At 41.8% G+C, this 19,216-nt stretch overlaps 3 protein-coding genes across 3 annotated transcripts in view; all 3 read right to left on the reverse strand.

The window, feature by feature from the left end:
• Nucleotides 1–1,538: 1,538 nt before the first annotated feature.
• On the reverse strand, nucleotides 1,539–10,041 carry mief2 (mitochondrial elongation factor 2). The gene is made up of 8 exons (XM_068737445.1): nucleotides 9,863–10,041; nucleotides 7,548–7,716; nucleotides 6,776–6,941; nucleotides 6,540–6,631; nucleotides 4,937–5,113; nucleotides 4,621–4,784; nucleotides 3,764–3,916; nucleotides 1,539–2,858 (listed from the first exon to the last, which is right to left on the reverse strand). Exons 2-8 carry the CDS (start codon nucleotides 7,683–7,685, stop codon nucleotides 2,351–2,353), a joined length of 1,398 nt encoding a protein of 465 aa, XP_068593546.1. The 5' UTR covers nucleotides 7,686–7,716; nucleotides 9,863–10,041; the 3' UTR covers nucleotides 1,539–2,350.
• A 2,107-nt stretch (nucleotides 10,042–12,148) lies between these two features.
• On the reverse strand, nucleotides 12,149–16,792 carry alkbh5 (alkB homolog 5, RNA demethylase). The gene is made up of 4 exons (XM_068737428.1): nucleotides 15,422–16,792; nucleotides 15,252–15,332; nucleotides 15,009–15,146; nucleotides 12,149–13,102 (listed from the first exon to the last, which is right to left on the reverse strand). The coding sequence occupies exons 1-4, from the start codon at nucleotides 16,138–16,140 to the stop codon at nucleotides 12,943–12,945; spliced, it is 1,098 nt and encodes a 365-aa protein (XP_068593529.1). The 5' UTR covers nucleotides 16,141–16,792; the 3' UTR covers nucleotides 12,149–12,942.
• A 1,095-nt stretch (nucleotides 16,793–17,887) lies between these two features.
• The window catches only part of myo15ab (myosin XVAb), a 45,483-nt gene continuing 44,154 nt past the window's right edge, over nucleotides 17,888–19,216 (reverse strand). The window contains exons 72-74 of the mRNA XM_068737448.1: nucleotides 18,701–18,834; nucleotides 18,471–18,611; nucleotides 17,888–18,367 (exon numbers count right to left, since the gene is read on the reverse strand). Coding sequence (XP_068593549.1) covers nucleotides 18,266–18,367; nucleotides 18,471–18,611; nucleotides 18,701–18,834 — 377 coding nt within the window. The 3' untranslated portion in view covers nucleotides 17,888–18,265. The remainder of the gene's footprint in view (nucleotides 18,368–18,470; nucleotides 18,612–18,700; nucleotides 18,835–19,216) is intronic.

The following is a 19,216-nucleotide window of genomic DNA, read 5'->3' on the forward strand; positions in this document are numbered from 1 at the left end:
CAAGATGGATCGCAGCATCATCCCACCTTGTTATGCACATGTGCTCATCTTGTGTGATGTACACAATTCTGCATTCTTTTATATCTTTAAGCCACTGTCTTTAATTAGTTTTGTGACATTGTTTTTGCCTAAATGGATTTAATCTTCTATTCACTGAACTCAGACTAACACTTCTCTTATGAAATGTACATATTTATAGTAAAATATTCTCATACAGTAAACCTGTGTTTAAATTTGCAGTAATAATTATTAGTGAAAAGTGTAATAGGCTGTATAGCATATTAGTATATAGTGATTTACAGTATCGTACTATAAAAGGCAATTACAGTATCATACTTACAGTAAACCTTTATAAAAATAAAGGTTTACTGTAAACAGGTAATTGTTTCCAGTAAGTTACGGCAAAAATACAATAAAATGTGTGAACAGTGTATTGTGTCAGTTCCGGTTCTGACCTTTGCGGTTGCAGGTTTGCAAAACTTGAAAACTTGACCGGAGCAGAACTCTGCTTGATGTATCTTCTGAGGTGTGGCAGGATGGGGCATTGAAGAGGATTGTCCTGTTATGGTTAACAGCAGTTTTCCCGTTCAGTTCATTTCCTGTTCCCTTCCCTGCCACTCTGTCCTCGTGGTCTCTCCTTCCCTTTTGCTACTCTTTAAATTATTGAATGTATTTTTCCTCAATTTCGCAAGGTAAGATGTATTTGCCTGTGCAGAGGTCACACCATAGAGTCACATTCGCGCGCACACATGAAATAATTAATAATAGATCATATATATCCAATATAATGGTTGATATCATGGTGCCACATTTCACACAACTGTAAAACAGCACGGTCGCTTTGGACAGTCTTCACCTCGACCCTGCTGATTATTTCATTTAGAACAAAAGAAGATATGCAAAAGCTTGAGACTATGATACCAGCTCCACGAAAAACAAAATGTTTTCCCTCTCGTTGCAGCAGCTTGAGGCCAGTGATGAAGAAAGATGAGTCAGTTACTCACAATTAATGTTGAAAGGTGGACTCCTTGTCCGAGGGGCTTTCCTCATTTATACCGTGATGGAGTTCTGGGGGTCTCTGTTGCTGCACTGAAACGGGCGTCATCAGTGAAAAACACGCACCGCATGCAGCTAAAGTAATGAATTCATGACGATTACATACAGGGAGTCAAATATGATCTGATATCTGGCAAAGATATCAGATACATTTCATCACAGTTTCACATTTCTTCAAGTATATCTTAATGCAATCTCCACAATGACCATATGGTACAATGAAAACATTATTTGCCTCCTGTCCATACTGGCCCTGAAGGGACCCCTGGTCTATGCGATTGCAAATCCACAGAACTTATTCTGTGTAAATATGAAGCCATTTTAACTTCTGCTGTATTTAAATGCACTGTATGTACATGACATGACTTCATGTTGACTGACTATTGCAAAAACAAAAACAAATAGTTCAAAAAGTTTACAAAGTTGCATGACTCACAGTTGATTTTGACAGTTAGAACAGAAACATTTCAGGGAAACTGAGCAAGAATATAAACAAATGCTTTAATTATTATTTGCAGTTTGATCACAGAAAATACATTTTTCCTTTACTCGGCAAGAACGCAAGAAATGGCCACAACATTCATACGGTATTTAAAAAGCAACAGCATACAATTATTAGGCAACTTTAATCATAATTTAAAGGGTTAGTTAACCCGAATATGGCAACAGACTGAACACCAAACAAGACAAACAAAATGCTCTGATAAAATATACCCTTTGAGTTAAATACGTTAGACAGACCGAATGGTTTTATTACAACCCGCTGGTATTAAGCACGTCATTCGTTTTCTGCATAGTTAGATTATATTAAAGGAGATTTAGGAAAATAATGCAGAGCACACGCTACCAGTTAGAGGCGATAAACTGTCCTCTGCTGGTAATTCAAATACTGAACTGTATGTGGCCACGCTGTGGAAAAAAACAAAAAAACAATCATTCAAACTTAAACGCAGACTTTGGTGGCTGTGGTGTTCTGATCAGACACATCCTGAAGCATCGTGTCAAACATGGCGATAAACACTTCCTCAGCTCCTCTCACTCCGAGCGCTTTGTTCAGCCCGATTATCGCTTTCACATGTCGTCTCTCTGTGCATCTCCTCCTCCAGTGTGGTGCATGCTGTCATTCTGTTTCCTTGCATCAAAAGCAGGACGGAGGAGCCAAACAATGTCAGTACGAGGTGGGAAGAACACGACGTCTTCGCCTTGAACACAAACATTGTGACCGATAAAAGATTACTCATTTGATCTGTGTGTGTGTGTGTCAGAGCTAGAACGATGCCGTGTGTGCAGACAGTTATATAAGAAGTATTTCAGGCTCTGACACGGCGCAGTACAGCATGAAACCCATCTGGTCCACCTGGTCCTCTGACAAGCCGCTCAGCAGATTGACAGCTGGCTTGAAGTAACTGTGTAACGCCCCTTGTTCCAGGTAGCCGATCAGCTCTGTGACACACTGCTGGAATCTCACATCCAGGCTGATCTCGGACCAGTCGCTTTCACTGTCGCTGAGGTGCAGGATGAGATTGGCCAGCGGGGCGGCTCCGAGCGCCCGCAGGGAAGGGTTCAGTCTGCACACCGCCTTGAGGATTTTAAGCACGTGCCGGCGGTGTCCGTCGTCGGCGTTGTCGAGCCGAGCCAGTCGCCGGTTCTCCCACGGGTAGAGAGACAGGTGCCAGGCGTTGACCCAGGGAGAGGTGAGCTCCGGCTGGGCAGTCAGAACCACGTCCTCCTCCCTCAGCAGAGGCAGCAAGGAGATGAAGAGCGGCGGATCACTGCTCTCTGCCCCTTCTTCATTCCCAGGCCTGAAGGATCACAACGGGACAAGAGCCCATCAGGGGAGAGCAAGTACATCAAGTTCAACACACACAAACATCACACCTGTGTGATTTTTGTTTTTTTTGGCCACTTGGGTTGCCTATTTAGACGTCCAGCAGGTAACATTAGCAATCGCCTGCAGTCCTTTTGGCTCCGTTTTTTTTTTCCGTCTCCACCACATCCTGAGGAAAACATCTCCTTAGCTGCTAAATGCTCCACTATGTCGCTAACTCGCTAATCTGTTGATAGCGTACAAGAGGGGGGGGGGTTTAATCAAAGCCTTTTCATTAAAAAACGGTGAGAGTGAACCAAAACACTTAAGTTGTGGCCAGTAAAACCCAAACAATGAGCTGAAAGACACTAAAAAGCTCCTAAAGGCAGCGCAGGGCTGGGAGATAACTGGGACTGTTCACACAGGGGAAAGGTTTGCCTTATGGGCTTTCTGCCAAGAGTTTATTTTAACCCAAAACATGATATTTTCCTAAACCTAATTACGTCAGCTTGTTGCCTAATCCGAGGGGGAGTTCTGACAGAAAACCTCTGTTCATATTACACAGTGATTTGAGCCATTTTTCATAAAGAACCTTTTTTATTTTAGCGTCCTGTTTAACCAGGGGATTTGAAGGACTTCTATTTAGTTGCCTTCTTGATACTTAAACGACAGATAAATGGATAACGTGTGAATCTACAGCGTTGTTCTTTACGAGTGAACAGCAGCTCACTAATGAAACTTTACCAGGTTTACATTTGTTTGGAAACTGCATCACTGCATCGGCAACTATCAAATATTTGTGTCATTACTGCCTTCTAAACATCAAAACAGCCGAGTTAACTAATAAAACCGAGCGCTTCTTTTGTAATTGAATCTCAAAATTGGAGGACGGACACGCACCGAATCTCCAGTCTCAGGTCCGGTCCTCCCTGTACAGGTCTGACGAGACAGTCCAGAGTGCTGCTGATGGACAGCCAGTTTATATTCTCCATGACAGCTTTGCTAAACATGTTCACAACCGCTTCTGCAGACAGGTAACCACCCACCAGGTACCTAGGAGACACAAAGACACACCGCTTTACTGAAGGGCTCAATCTTACAGGCAAGTCACAACGGCTGATTTAAAAAAAAAAAAAAAGGTAGCGTCTCCTTTTACACTGAATTTATGTAAATCAGTGATATTACACATTTCAATCCGATTCAATGTTAATATAAAAAGTATTTATTACGGCTTTTTAAATATCCTGTCTGTGAATGTACTTGTAATAAACAAAAGGTTAATTAGACGATACAAATGTAATTTAATTTAATAATAATAAGACATACAAAAGGAGGGAATCATACTCCGAGCCGAGGATGACAATGAATCATTCATTCAAAGTATTAATGTCATTGATAGCATTGAGTCATACATTTATAAAATATAAGGATCAAGGTATTATAGATATGTAGAACTGATCCTATGTGGGCGTTTTTGAACAGGAGGGAAGATGATTTGGATCGAATATTCACAGGCAGATTATTCCAAAACCGAAGGAGCTTTAACCATAAAGGTTCTCTTAGAGATTGACTTAAAGAGACTGCAGCAGCAGAAACAAATATATTTCACTTTGCATTATTTGTGTAAAAAAAAAAACAATTGTTGCAAATGAGCAGTAAAAATCTACCAGTTACACAATATTTGAACAGAAAGAAACACCTAAAAGTGCAGGCTGCCTGACAAATTCAAACTATTTGGGCTATCAGTGTACGATCACCTGTCCCAGTAGCTGAGTCCTCTGGGAAAATATTCCAGATTGACCCGTCGGACCATCCAGTGCAGCGGGTGTGTGAGCAGCGTTTCCTCTCCCGGGATGAGGCGCCACAGAGAGGCTTCCAGCTGCAGAGGCACCAGCAGACACGCATGGTCCGCACTGACCACCTACACACACACACACACACACACACACACACACACACACACACGGAGATAAACACAGGTGGTATTCATCTCACACAACACAAAGGGGGAAAAAAAAGAAGGACTACAGTGTGTGTGTGTGTGTGTGTGTGTGTGTGTGTGTGTGTGTGTACCTGCAGGTCATCCAGTAGAGAACCCCCGAGGCTCATCTCTCCCAGGGGCATGTCAGGAAGGCGGCTGTGCAAAAAGGCCTGGATCTCAGTGCAGATGTCCACAGCTAGAGACTGAGCCCTCCGGACCTCGTCTGGAGCGAGAGCCGCCCTCGTGCGATAGTACTGCTGCAGTCGCTCCTACACACATTCCATACAGTTTACCAACCGATACAGAGCTCAGGCAGAAAACTACTGCACCACGTCCATGCGTGTGCATCCTTCAGAGGAGGAACAAATACTGTGATGCCGAGATAACAAAACAGTTTTGGTGTTTTTACACTTCCACTGGGAAAAACACACAGCGGTCTCTTGAGTAATATAATATTTACGGTTGTTTTGTGCCTCTCGGCTTACTTAAAGTGAGCGCGTCTTTCGCTTCTGTACTGGGGTGTATTCCCAAGTGAAAGGGAGCGTTTGAGCGGTGTACGGTTATAAGAGGGGTTTAAATCAAATCCTTGGCATTTGATTGGACGGCTATAAAAAGGAGCTGTGGCTCCACACAGACACCTCCGTTGTCCTAAAAGTTGCTGATTGATTGATCTATGGCTGTCATACTGTTATTGGTTGACATTGATTGGTACTAGCTTACGTAAGCACGCCTCATATTTTGTTTAACAGGAAGAAAATATGATTGGATTTATTGGTCTTTTTTTTTTTTTTGCATATATAGGTTCACAATATGACCAGGATGTGTTCTGAAAGGGTTAAAAAAAATGGTTTCAGTGTTTAAGAACTCTGACAGGATGATGCTTTGCCAGTTAAGTTGCTGCGATGAAGAAAATTAGTAAACAGCAGCGGAACAATGCTGTGAGTATTCTGTTACTGCTGTTAAAGAAGCATTTAAAAAAGGTCAAAACAAGTGTAGTTACTGCATTAACAGCTTAAAGCGTATTAAAGCCCGATATCCATGGCTAAACTGGACCCAAGAAGCCTCTGAAACAATAGACGCTGCCATAGAAAAACGCACCGCTGGTTCTATTGTGGTACCTTTTCAGAAACAAGTCATTTAAATTACAAAATATTGGCTTTTTTTTTTTTTTCCCTCTCTCAGGTGTACAATTCCCAGTAATCATTGTAAAAATCATTGTTCCAAGGATGCAGAATAGAAAATTAATACAATTTGCATAAGCTTTCTTTAAAAAAGGCAAATCCCATTGCTTCAAATCCCCTCTTATGTCCAGTCATGCGTTTGCATCTGCTCTGCTAACATTTACTGAACAAATTGTTTCATGTAGCTCATACAGAACAATCCGCAACATTTCTGCTCATGTGGGCGCTCTGCACACTAACTCAAAGCCGCTTTCATGCTTGTTTGACTTCCTATATGCAGCCAGTGCACAAGCAACACACACGGTCCTGTGATTATGCCGGGCTCCCGGGGCTCTGTGCAAGCCTAACCAGTGCATAACAATGCGTATCCCCTAAGCACTGCGCTTTAAAAAACATGTTACACACGCATAAATGAATGAGCCAACACTGAGCAGAGCTTTCACAGCAGCTGCTAAGACTGGATGCATAATCTATGCCTTCAAGAGCTCAGAGGGCGAAAAATGTCAGAGCGTACCTGCAAACTGAGGACGCACAGCTGGAGCCTCTTGGACTTGGACTTGGACGGCACCTCCGGAGAGGACGTCTGAGGCTGTTGTGAAAGGTCAGCTGATTGAGAAAGAGATCAAAAACGGCTGTCAAGTAATATCAGAGGGCCACAGTGATGATGAGAGTAAAACACCTCCATGTATTCGTGATGCTTCTCTGTGCGTCTCCTTTGCGTTCCGGTTGCTGGGATGATGGAGCACATACCTTTCTGCTGTCTGGCCGCCTTGGCGACATGTTTCATCACCGCGCCCTCTATGCCCTTCTTGATCATCGTGGGGGAGGCGGAGACCAAACTCAACTCCTCCCAGCTCTCAGCCATCTTCTGCTTCACCTTTTCATCATCGGCGGCACGGCCCGCACGCTCTATCAGCTAAACACACAAAACACACACACACACACACACACACACACTCGTCATCACAGCCAGGCTGCACTGTATGACCGATGGCGCAGAGTGCAAAACACTGCCATGACCAAGTAAGTAAGCCAATTTAGATTGAAGAGGCGCAAAGATAACCTCAGCCTCGTGCAACCTCGGACAGGATCGCCCTGAGGACGGCTTTTTCATTAACTACACATTATCATTTTCCAAAAGCATTTTGGATTAAAATGCATTTTGGATTAATGTCCTGTCGCCCAGGCAGTAGAATTACATTAATTTCACAAAGAAAAAAGAATCAACAACAAAACAAAGCAAAAATGATTTAAGGTAAAGTGTATGTACTTTAGCAAATCATGCTTCAGGTAAATAAACAGCTGGAGGGATGAACTGACAATTTATGCAATACAACTCAATGGACATACTAGTTTTTTTGAGTGCTAGCATAGCGCTTGTGCATGAAAGATTCATGGAGAATCCAGGGCTTTGCAGCACTTTTTTTGCCCAGGTCGATATCTTTGCAGTAATGATTGAAGAGTTTCTATGAATGAGGCACTGATGTGGTACCAGCCACCTGGAAAAAAACAAAACACTCACCCGTTTCACTGCCAGCGTAGCGATTCCTAGCACGGCCGCCCCCCCGACTCCCAGAACCAGCTGGGCATTAGACAGCAGGAAATCAATCACCACGGCGATGCTATCTTCTCCTCGCCTCCGACTGCCCTGGAAGTTCATTGCTTCCTTTTTTTTTTTTTTTGCGGTTAGCCTTGGGAGAGGAGAACGCATAACATAAATTCAAGTGGGCAGAGAGGAACGAGACATAACTGTCAGGAGAGAGAGAAAATGAACTCTAGAAATCATGGGATGGAGCTGCACATCCACATGAATGTCAAGAAGTCAGAACAACCCATGAGACAAACTGACAGGATGTGCAGCAGAATAATGTTTCAAGATGTACCGACAGGTGGAAAAGTATAGGAAGTAAAAAATCTGGATGAATAAGCGTAGAAAAAAAAACACCTTAATAACTGGCACAAAACCCATAAATCATAGAATTCAGAATGATCAGATCTCAACTCAAGTGAACACTTAAAAAGGTTTTGGACCGACTTGTTAGAGAAAGAACTCGCCATCTCTCCAAAACACCAAATGATGGAATCTCTTTTGGAGGAAGCATCCCTACAGAGGAGCTTCACTTGTTGGAATCTATGCCAAAGAGTGAAGAGTGAAGCTCCTCTGTAGACTTACGGTGACCGAAAAAACCTTCCTTTATTTCACTTTTCTCTTTAATTTGTCACCTCTGTATGTCTGTAGTTCCCATTTACATCAGTGGATCCACAGAGTATTAATCATGATCAATAATCATGTTTTAATCTTCCTGAGAACAACATCCCTTTTCTGTTAAAGAACTAGTGGACAACAAAATCCAAAGACTTTAATAAACATGGCTACAACTTGTTACTGAGTCATAGAGAAACCAAACAGCTTTCTGTGGACACATCATGCTCCCGTCATAGAAACAAATCGGATGCTTTTAAGTGCATTTTTCAAGTCCCTGATGTATTAAGTAATGCAGTTTACATGAAGACGATGTATCGATTATCGTTTAAATTTTTTTATTTTATGCTGTTTTCCAGTGAGCCACATAGAATACAGCCACCATTGACACATCACAACGTTTTCCGTGACATTTCGTTATTGGTAGAACAGCTGCCTGTCTGACTATAAGGCCTGAGATCAAGTGCAATGTTTCTCACAGCTAAAGCAATGGGTGAGGCTGTTCATAATGGGAAAAAAAAAACTTGCACTGTGCTGCTTATCATATTTAGCTCCAGGCACCTGATATCCAGAAATAGCCACAGGACATGACTCTAAACTATTTCAAAAGGCGTGTGTCTCCTCTCTTTTTTTTTTTTTTTTTTGCCAGAGGTACAGGAGCCCAAGAATGGAGACATGCTCTATTTATAGAGCCTGAGTCAGACCAGCTGGGTCACACATGTAACAGCCTTCCTCGTCAGGGTTCAGCACAACTAGTGTCTGCAGCGCGTTCAGCCCTGAGGGGACACTTTCAACGTTTCCTGTTTGATGTTTGCTACATTATCGTCAGGCCAACCACAGAATTCCTGATGTTGACAGGTTTTGGTTGGGCTGATTATATAGCTGCAAACAAAATGGAGCAACTGATAAACACATAATCAGTAAATAATGACATTACCCAATATGCTATTTGCTGTTTCCTGTCAGTGTAAGGGTGCTGTACCATAACCACAGTCCAACACAAAGTTCATTTATCCTTTTTAGCTTGAACTATACCTTATATTTTAGTAATACGGTGGCAGATTTGTAGCATGATCATAAACAACATCATAAACATCATAAACCACCAGGTTGCTACTGTAAGTGACGGGACAGGCAGCCTCTCTATAGAGGGTAGAAACAAAGTAATCGTATAGATGAAAATACTTTGTAAAGTTTTCTTTTGTGTTTGTGGTATGCTGTACGGACCAAAGGTGGCAGCACTGCTGTATAACAAAGGTGAGGTAGTAACATGCATAAGAACACTGCAGAGCATTCTGGCTTCTCCTACACAGACCTTTAACAAATGATTTGTAAAACGTATCTTGCATGTAATCCTGGAATGCTGACATGTTGAGTTTAACGCATTCACGTACTGGCATCATCTCCAGTGTTGTAATACATACTACAGGTGTAACTAACGTTAACACCAGATATTAGCAACATGACAGCTGTTAACGTAACACGTTGAGCAGCACGGAGATACACAGCAAACGGACAAACTGCTGTCAACTCCTGGGAGCAGCTGACGTCCTTTAGTAAAGCTAGCCAGCTAGCGTACATTAGCAGTCAGTGACAGCCAGCTGTCTCCTTCACTACTCTTTAAGTACACTTACCACTCAGTGAGGAGAGAAATACAACAGTCCGACTCCACACCATCAGTGTTTTGATACAATGCGTATTTCAATTATCTTTAACAACACAGCGTGAAGTTACTTTCTATTGTTAACGGACATAAAGTAAACATAGCTCAACCAGCTAGCTAGCTAGCTAACAGCTGCTGTCTTCTTCTTCTTCTTCTTCTTCTTCTCTTTAATTGCGGTAGGGAGCAGCGGCGCCCCAGAAGAAGAAGTAACACGTACCCATTTATTACATCAGGAACTCGAAAATAAGTTCTATGTAGCATGGAAAGTTACTAAATGCTTTTACTCAGTTTTCAAGATACTTGTGTTTTACTTGTTATTTCCATGTTATGATACTTTTACATTTTGGAGAAAATATTGTACTTTTTTACTTCACTACATGTATTTAAGAGAGCTGTAAACTACTTTTCAAATTAAGATTTTGCACAAAAAACAAGTTTAAAAAATATGATCCATTGTTACAGATTAAAATGCCAAAAGTACATATAGAGTAGTTAAAACGAGCTCCACCGAGAAAAAGGCAACATTAAAACACAACTTACATATTCATACATCAATTATAGTGATCCAATAATGTAATAGTATACCACTGACAGCTGCCACTATGAGTACTTTTACTTTTATACGTCTGTACACTTACCTATCTTACATTTTTAATGCACTTTACTTGTAGTGGAGTATTTTAATAGTGTGGTATTGCTAATTTTACTTAAGTGAATGGTTTGAATAATGCCATTTGGTAACAGTTTCAGTGCTTTTGATCATATCTCCTCGTCTTCCTCACGCAAACTTTTGGACAAATTAAAACAGCTTTTATAAGGACAAGAATGAACTTTAAACCTCTTATCTCAGAAACTCTTTTACAAACATGCAGTCGATTGATTTGATTGCCAATCGCTCTTCGTTTGAAGTCAAAACCCAAATTATTATTATGACCCGACAGCTGAAGTCAAATCTCTTTATGCGTTTGATACCCAGACTTTGATCTTATTAAATTTGAAAAAGGAAAAATAAATAAACGTGAGGCTTCAGAGTTCATGTTACCTTTGATTGTACAATTCAAAACATTTAAAAGCGGATAGATTTTACAGATTTTATTTATTGAATTATAAATAACTTTCTGGAAATATCGAGGATGCATAATATACAAACTTATATACAGATTCAGGAATTATTGGGGAAATACAGAAATTGAATTGCAAAGGTCCAAACTTGTTTCCCCTTTGACTTCTCACCTTGAGTGAAAAACGCCACTTAATTAATATGACTGTATAAATGCAAATCAACATTAATCAATAAAACAAATATTCCAAAGCAAAAAAAATGATTTTAATGAGGATGAAGGCGTGACTTCTCTACTAAGTGTACCTTCCTGCTCAAAGTGGCCTACAAGAGCGACAAAACATTCACCAAGGTGGACAAAAAACCTAGAACATGCCTGGAATAACATACAGTATATACTGTACTGTTTTTGTATAGAAATTATATTGTAATTGAGAAGTCTTGAACATCACCAGAGTGTATCGAGACCAAGACTTCTAAGGGCTTGAGACCGAGTCTAGACCAAGACCAGTGCAAGTCCCACAATGCATGACGCACCTCGGCTAAAACGTAAAACATGCAAACCACATAGGCACTGCTCAAATTCACATTCCCATAAGAAAACAGAACTCACATGAAGATTAATTAAGCTTCATTCATCTCTTTTTTGCTGACGTACGTGCCGTGTGTGGAACATGAGAAATGTCTTGATAAATGTATCAAAAGGCATGGCAGAGGAGAATTTTATGTGTGGGAATTTCCCTTTGTTTTCTATAAGCGATCACAGTAATTATGTGAACAATTAAAGCAGACAATCCTCTGAGTTTAGCGATATCCCCGCCGTTGTGATCTAGAGATAAAATCCTAATTCCTCTGAGACGGAGTAAAATTGCGATCGATCTCGAGACAAAACAATTCAAGTTCACGACTTCAGAAAACCATGGTCAGAACTCCACCCTGCTTTTTACAAAGTCATTTCTCCTTTGAACCGAGGTTTATTTTTGTTCATGTGTAACTCCAGACTAACCTAGCAGTGAGCTAATAAGTGCCTCAGCCAAATACGGCTGACTGGGAGAAAACAAATGTGTGTTTACACAGCTAATCTCAAGGACAGATACGGATATCGAGTTTCTTCTCCGCCACGTGTTTAGGCACACATTAAACAGGACTTCATAGGGTTGGTGTCGTTCTGTCTGATCCAAACATCACCAGCGTAAATGAGGAAAAATTAGATTTAATACAGATCAGCAATAACATGGCCTCTGTCACTTTACAAGGTAAGCAACTTCAAACTGAAACAGGAGTGTAAAACAAGGCCTGAGCTTTTTAATAACTCCATAAAACATCAGTTTAGTTGATGCACCACATAGGAACCTCCACCAAGACGAGCCACACAGCACAATCAAATCATAACACAGAGAGAGCATTTCTGCACATCTGCCAGTTGTTTCAACTTAAACTGCGACAGGGAGGCCAAAGTGAACTCAGATCTGGGATGGCACAGCAAAAAAGGTAAGGAGCAGAAATGCGTGTGCCAAAAAAAGCAAATGTTTCTTCCTGCATAAAAGTTCCCCCAATCAAAGACTATACAAAAGTGTTTTACATTATAACAAGTTAGATTACAGTTCGGTTTTCTTTTGTACAAATCCATACATACATGGGTTGTTTTTTTTTTTTAGCTCTTGTGGTCTGTACATCTTGGTTAAAAAAAAAATACATGCCATTCTGAAGTATCTATGGACATAGAAACAAGAAATGCTCAATTAAAGGTAATTTAACTGGAGTTAGTAACTTGAGGTTCGGACCTTTGTAGCAGCTTCCGTCTGCCAGAAACAAATAAAAGCACTCAAACTCATCCAGACTCAAATCAAAATGCAGACAACATGATGACTGTGCTCCGTGTGCCGGACTAAAACAGGAGCGAGAAAATGACGACTGATCAAAGAATGTTACAATATTGAAATACATAAAAGATATATTTATATGTATACATGTGTGAGGGGGAGGTTTGCTCAGTGGCGTCTCATTTTGACTTTGCGTCCTGAACTCTCCCGGTGTTTGTCGGAGTCTTGACCGCGTCTCCAGTAGTTCTCGGAGCTGATGCTGTGACGACGGTGATGGGAGTTTGACGGACGTCTGTTCTCCTCTTTGTCCATCTCGAGGACCCGCGGCCTGGTGGAGGACAAACATCAAGTCAGGTTTGGATCTTTGTTATTGAACGTTACACGACGCCTGTTCTACAGGAACACATTTCAACGTTGCGACAGCCTCAGCTATCGTTGCAGAAGTACGTCTTGTGCTCTTTTCAGACACGTGCAACATTATGTCACATTACTGGCTTCATTGATCCGTTTAAGTGATGCCTTTTTGTCATTCAAACACAGGTGACTGTTAAGTTAATGTTCCTCATGGCTTCATTCAGACATGAAAGCACATTTACTTGTGAGTGAGTGAGAGAGAGAGAGAGCAAAATGTTAGGATATCCAGAAAGAAGAGGGTTGTCTGTTCTTTCATAAGCTGCATCACTGATGGATTTTGAATTATTTTGCCTTTGAAGTCTTAATTAATGACCATTGTTGGCGCGAGGGACGCTCGCCCCCGCTTCTCACAGCGAATCCACGGCTGCATTCTCACATTAATAATCTCATGATTTAACGTTATTAAAAGCTGCCCGTTTTATAAAGTACGACAGTGCACAAGCCTTGAATGTCAGGATGTTAAGTTGGGACTCTTTTTTTAAATTCCTATTCGCTCATATGTTGCATGTATAGGTATCTATTACTTCATTCACATAGTATGAATGAAAAACATGAGGAGAGAATGTTGGTGTGATTATTACTGTGGTTGAACATTTGAACCGGTCGCACCGCGTAGTGTGATTTAGTATAAAATAGGCTCTTTCATAGTTTATTCAGTTGATTTTGTGCATGAGATCTGACGACTGAGAATAAATCTATGACTGTATGAATGTTATCTGAGAAGGCGAAACGAGACGCACATTGTTTACCTTGTGCTGCAGTCTTTGCGTTAATCTGACTGCTCTCCTTTCAGACTTGTGTCGTGTTGTCAGTGAAACAGAAATGCTTCCATGTCCAACCTTGTAGGATCCCTTCAAATAAAGGGACTTTTAAAAAAAAGGTTATCACGGGTCCACTTGGTTCCTAATAACCAAGACCCGATCCATGATCTGATCTGGGCTGTGTCCAAATTATATTCAGTCTAACTGGGTCTGGGGTCAGTATGTCGATACATCTAAGAGAGCGGACTGAAAGCAGCCCAACACTAGCAACATGTCCAGGCCTGTGTTCTGTGTTGTGTTAGTTTCAGGTCCCAGTGAAAAGAGGAAATATGATTGTAGAAACAGATCTATGAACACTTCACAGGGATTACGATGTAATGAGGAAGAACTCTAGTGTTCTAAATTATACTGCTGGTCTTTTGATGCAACGATCTTGAGGTAAGCAGTAGAAATACGGCGTCGCAAAACAATCAACTAGGAACATGCGCTTGAACGTATTTGATTGGCCGATGCAGCGCCTGGCATTGCATTCCTGCAAATGGGTCAATGACATGACCCCAATCACATAAATGAGAGGGCTGCATTTTATTTATTTTGAAAGCAGGGCTAATACCCAAGTGGGTCTAATCATGTGATGTGTCATAATCATAGCGAGACAAATTATTTTTTTGAAAGGAAATGGAATTGGTAAACTATGAATTGTAAGGAAATAAAATACACGTATTGTTACTCTTTTTGACCACGACTGCTCGTTAAGCAGTTGTGCATCATGTTGCTGACAGTGTTGGCGCTACGTCTCTATTTACGAGTTTCCCTGAAGCTAAATAAGGCCAATATCATCTTTCCACTGACGTTTGCCAAGTGGCTCTTAATATGAGGTGTAACTATCCTCTGGTCTGTTTTTCAGATTGACTGACCCACTGACTGTCCTAGCGCCCCCCTTCAGATCAGGACTATCTTTATAGTTGTTAGTCCATGGAAATATAGTAGGTTTTCCACGGGTCTGTTTTGATTGGACCTATGAAGACATTTGCCTTGTCGGTATGCGTGTCTGTATACCTGTGAGCAGCATCTGGATCAGCTCTGCGATGATGATGATGATGATGATGATGATGAGAGCGTTTGGCTTTCAGCGGAGCAGGTCTCTCGACAGGAAAAGAGATTTCAGAGTCCACTCGAGGAGCATCTGGTCGGGTCCTGGCAAACAGAGGAGGGAGCACCAGTTCAAACACAACGATCAGAGAGAGAGAGAGATTTCCCACAAACATAATTACTTTTTAAGAAATAGTACGGTTGACTCACTTTCTAAGGATGATCACGGCACGACGTGCCTTGATGTCTTGTGGGCGGATGCAGTGGGTGATGTCATCAGCGGCATAGCCACTGAGAGAGAAAGATGCTGTCAGCCCTCAGCCACACTTTGAACAGGAATGCAATCAATGCAGGACAGCAACAAACACAGCCATAGTCACCTGAGTACTGTGACACTCCCTCTCCTCACGGGCAGGACGAACACCGGCTCCGACACCCGGATCGGTTTGAACTGGAAGCGACAGCCGAAGCAGAGCGCGCTGTCACTGAAGAAGGACACCGAGACGATGGGACGTGCAAAGATGTGCAGAGGATCCACGTGTGACACAATGCAGCCACCCGGTTGATAATCATTGATGACCGCACTGTTGACAAACCCTTCCGGGACCACTCCACTGGACACCAGACGCTTGATCACCAACTCGTGCACCCAGCTCGGGATCTCGTCCACTTCCCCTTTGCGGTACAGCCTCTCCTGGCCCGGTCCACGCTTCTCCAGCTGGGATCCATACGTGTACCCCTCCCCGAAGAAGTACTTGTTGCGGAGGGGCGCCCTGTCCACTGTGTGCTCGCGGTAAAGTCCAGCCTCCCCTTTAGAAACCACGTCGTCGATCTTCTCCTCGATGAGGGCGCACTCCTCCGGTGTGAAGATGTTCTCCTGCAGGATGCTGCTCTTCACCCGGCCGGCCTCCTGCTCCCGGCTCTCCGCGCTGTCATCGCTGTGCTCGTAGTCGTCGTCGTCGGACTCTCGGATCTTGCGCTTTCGTTCTTTTCCGCTGCCGTTACTCTCCCCGTCCACGTATTTATTTTTTACCTCGTCTCTGTGCGGAGTCATGGATTTGAGCTTCTCCCTCAGGTCAGAGTATCCGCTGGATGCCATGTCAGCCAAAACAATATGACCGGTGAAGTGCGACGTGACCCACTAAAGCTAACAGTTAGCATGCATCAGCGTCGCATTTTCAGCACTGTTTTAACGGACAGTTAAATGTGAACAGACTAGCTTAGATGTCAAAGGGGGTCTTTGATGGTGGACGTCGCTATCTTAAGGGACCGCTCACTCCAGCACACACATGTAGCTAACATTCGCTAAGTTGCTTCGCACAGAAACAGCAGTCTGGTGTGAAACGTGTCAATCCGTATATGATATTACCAGGCGTGCAAACAAAGCAGAGCTGTGGCAAACACTGCGTCGACACTACAACACGCGCTCAGCCAGTTGGGAGGGCTAACGAGCGCTACCCGAGTTGCTTGGCTACGAGCTAGCTAACGTTAGCTTAAAACTAGCCTGGCTTGGTCTGTCCGTTGCCGCCTGGAAATACCGACAAACCACGCAGCGACATTTCACATGTCACCGTTAAATTCCAAACCCCGGTGCTCCGGAGACGTTTCCACTCCCGGGTTGACTCCGAGAGTTTAAGAAAGACATTGTTATATATTCGCAACAAGGCTTTGACCACGGTCACTTCACACCATCGTAACCCGTCCCCAGCAAAAAAAAAAAAGGCTGAAAATAAACTCGTGTAACCTGCCAGAGATAAGCGCATGCTCAGTGTTGACCTGCCACTTTGGGGAGGGACTGTCACGTGACCTGATGGGCAAACGCGTAAATCCATTTTTGGAGCTGAGAGGGCACGCGCAAAGCGACTGCTAATTTTGTCCCACTGAGCTCTTATTTACTTCCATAAAGTTCGCAATGTTTATTTGAGGTTGTCAGTTATTATAGTGGTATTTATTGTGTTTATTCATGTATATACTTAATTCATTCCCTGAAGAGAAATTTGGGCAACTTGTAAAAAATACAAGTTTTGTGCTGTGAAAAATAGACCTGAATATTTGCGCATAACTAATAGACAAATATACATTTCTGTGCACAAATTCACTACTGGATGTCTCAAGTACAAAACTAATGTTTTAAGTAAACGTTTCATCCTGTAGATACACATCGTCACAGACACCTTATTTAGGTTTGTAAATCTTTTAAAACACGCCTACTTTATGCCCATAACTCACCCAGTATTAGACCTTAGTGCTGTAACGCTACACTGAAACATGATATATTTTTAAAATATGTTTATGCATATTGAATTAATTTACGATTTAGATCCGAAATGATAAATAAAACAACTATTCTGCAACAAGTTTCATAATTTATTTATTCTAAATTATTTATCATAATTCCTCATATCATACATTGAATACTTTTTCTGACTGTTTGTCAGGCAATCGAGCAATTTGAAGACATTGCCTTGGGCTCTGTGTACACTCCACCATTTTTCACAATTTGTTGTTAAACGTAAAAAATAATCAATCATGAAAAAATTGTAAATTGTAGCCTTGCCTGGGACACTGTTCATTAAAATAAATATTTTAGAGGCTTTGTTGATTTTCATGCATCTCAAAACATTCAGTTGTGGCATTTTATACTGATACCGCTTACAAAGTTTAGTAATTTAAACAATAGACAGTAGAAGTGCTCATATCTCTCTCTTTAAAATAGCTGATTTTATTTAGATAAAATATTCTTTACAAAACAAGAAATTTGATGCATTAACATTGCTTGAATACAACAACTGTTTAACTAACATCAACTTTTATAATAAACAGTATAAATAAAAATAAATAAAAAAACATGTTACATATCAGTTACAAAACTTTGTGACAGGGCACGGGCCTGTGAAGCTTCCTCACTGTTCACTAACAGTCTGTACATTTAAAAACATCTCTAATGTTTAATCAATTACAACTACAGTAGTAAGTGCAATTATAAAGGTATCAACCTGAAAAAAAACATGAACTAATATTTACTTTTCACTGTCTTCAGTATGCACTTTGTTCAGTTAATGCAGTATAATAATCAAGTAAAAGTGAGACTGACTTCAGGGTACATTTATGCATTAACATATAATATTAGAATGCCTGAAGGCAAGAAGAGGTAGGCTATTTCTAAGGGTTTCATCTACATCAGTGTGTACATACGACCGTGTGCGCGTACAATGAAGCATGGGCTATAACATGGTGATTTCGCTGGGTGGCAGGGTGAGTCGCCTCTCCCGCACGGACATCATGTTTTCCACCTGCATGGCGATGACTCGACACAACTCCAGGCCCTGTGGGCAAACACCGCCAACATGAGCACATTACCGTAGCAACTCACCGCAAATGATCATGTGTGGCTTCTGAAGAGTGTCCTTGTCTGTGTTTGCGTAATACCTGCTCCAGCTGTAGCTGAATGACCCGCTGTGTGTTCATGTCCCCCAGAGTCAGGTCCACATACGGGTAACTCGTTCCAGCAGTGGGCCTCTGGGTGCGGCTGGACTGCACCTCCACCAGGGGGACCACTGCCATCAGCTCCTGCACCAAAAGAGACCAAGCATTATTGACATGTATAAAAAAAAAAAACGAAACTGTCTACTGAAACTGCTACGTGACTCTACTCTTACGTGTGTATTTTTGTGCAGGAAGTGGAAGCCATGTTGGTTGACAGCAATGATGCAGGGGGCGTAGAAGGTGGTGGAGCTGCTGCTTTGGACGTAGAAGAACGAGGAGCCGAACATGGGGAATGCACTGATCAGCCCTGCGCGCACAAAGACACAGAATTTACACAAGAGTATGTGCAGATTGTCACGTTTCTATTCATGGACACAAGACAAAAATTACATTTTTAAAGGGGTACTTCACATATTTTACACATTAATTTCTCTTTATTCATCATGAGGAGTCTGACTCTGCTTGAGAAAAAAGTTCTAAATGTCTTCTGTGGCATCTCTTTAAGACACAAATACTTTCTGTGTTATGGCAATATCCTTAAAAAAGTGCAAATGTACACATTAACGTTGCAGCATTTCTTCTTCACATCTAAATGCAGATGACAGTTCCTGTCAACATGAAGATTAATCCAATGATCGATTGCGCTCCACCGTTCATTGTTGACTCTGGAAGCAACACTTGACAAAACC

Source organism: Cebidichthys violaceus, unplaced genomic scaffold (assembly GCF_023349555.1).
Source record: "Cebidichthys violaceus isolate CVI_PGR_0920_01 unplaced genomic scaffold, fCebVio1.0.p SCAF_79, whole genome shotgun sequence".
Taxonomy (NCBI): Eukaryota; Metazoa; Chordata; class Actinopteri; order Perciformes; family Stichaeidae; genus Cebidichthys; species Cebidichthys violaceus.

Excerpts from the sequence above, each read along its gene's own strand:
- mief2 (XM_068737445.1), bottom strand. The coding sequence starts at position 7,685 with ATGAACTTCCAGGGCAGTCGGAGGCGAGGAGAAGATAGCATCGCCGTG. Across the intron at positions 6,942-7,547 it reads CTACGCTGGCAGTGAAACGG|CTGATAGAGCGTGCGGGCCG; the intron begins GTGAGTGTTTTG and ends TTGTGTGTTTAG. Across the intron at positions 5,114-6,539 it reads TGTGCGTCCTCAGTTTGCAG|GAGCGACTGCAGCAGTACTA; the intron begins GTACGCTCTGAC and ends GAATGTGTGTAG.
- alkbh5 (XM_068737428.1), bottom strand. The coding sequence starts at position 16,140 with ATGGCATCCAGCGGATACTCTGACCTGAGGGAGAAGCTCAAATCCATG. Across the intron at positions 15,333-15,421 it reads GGGAGTGTCACAGTACTCAG|TGGCTATGCCGCTGATGACA; the intron begins GTGACTATGGCT and ends TTTCTCTCTCAG. Across the intron at positions 15,147-15,251 it reads GCCGTGATCATCCTTAGAAA|GACCCGACCAGATGCTCCTC; the intron begins GTGAGTCAACCG and ends TCTGTTTGCCAG.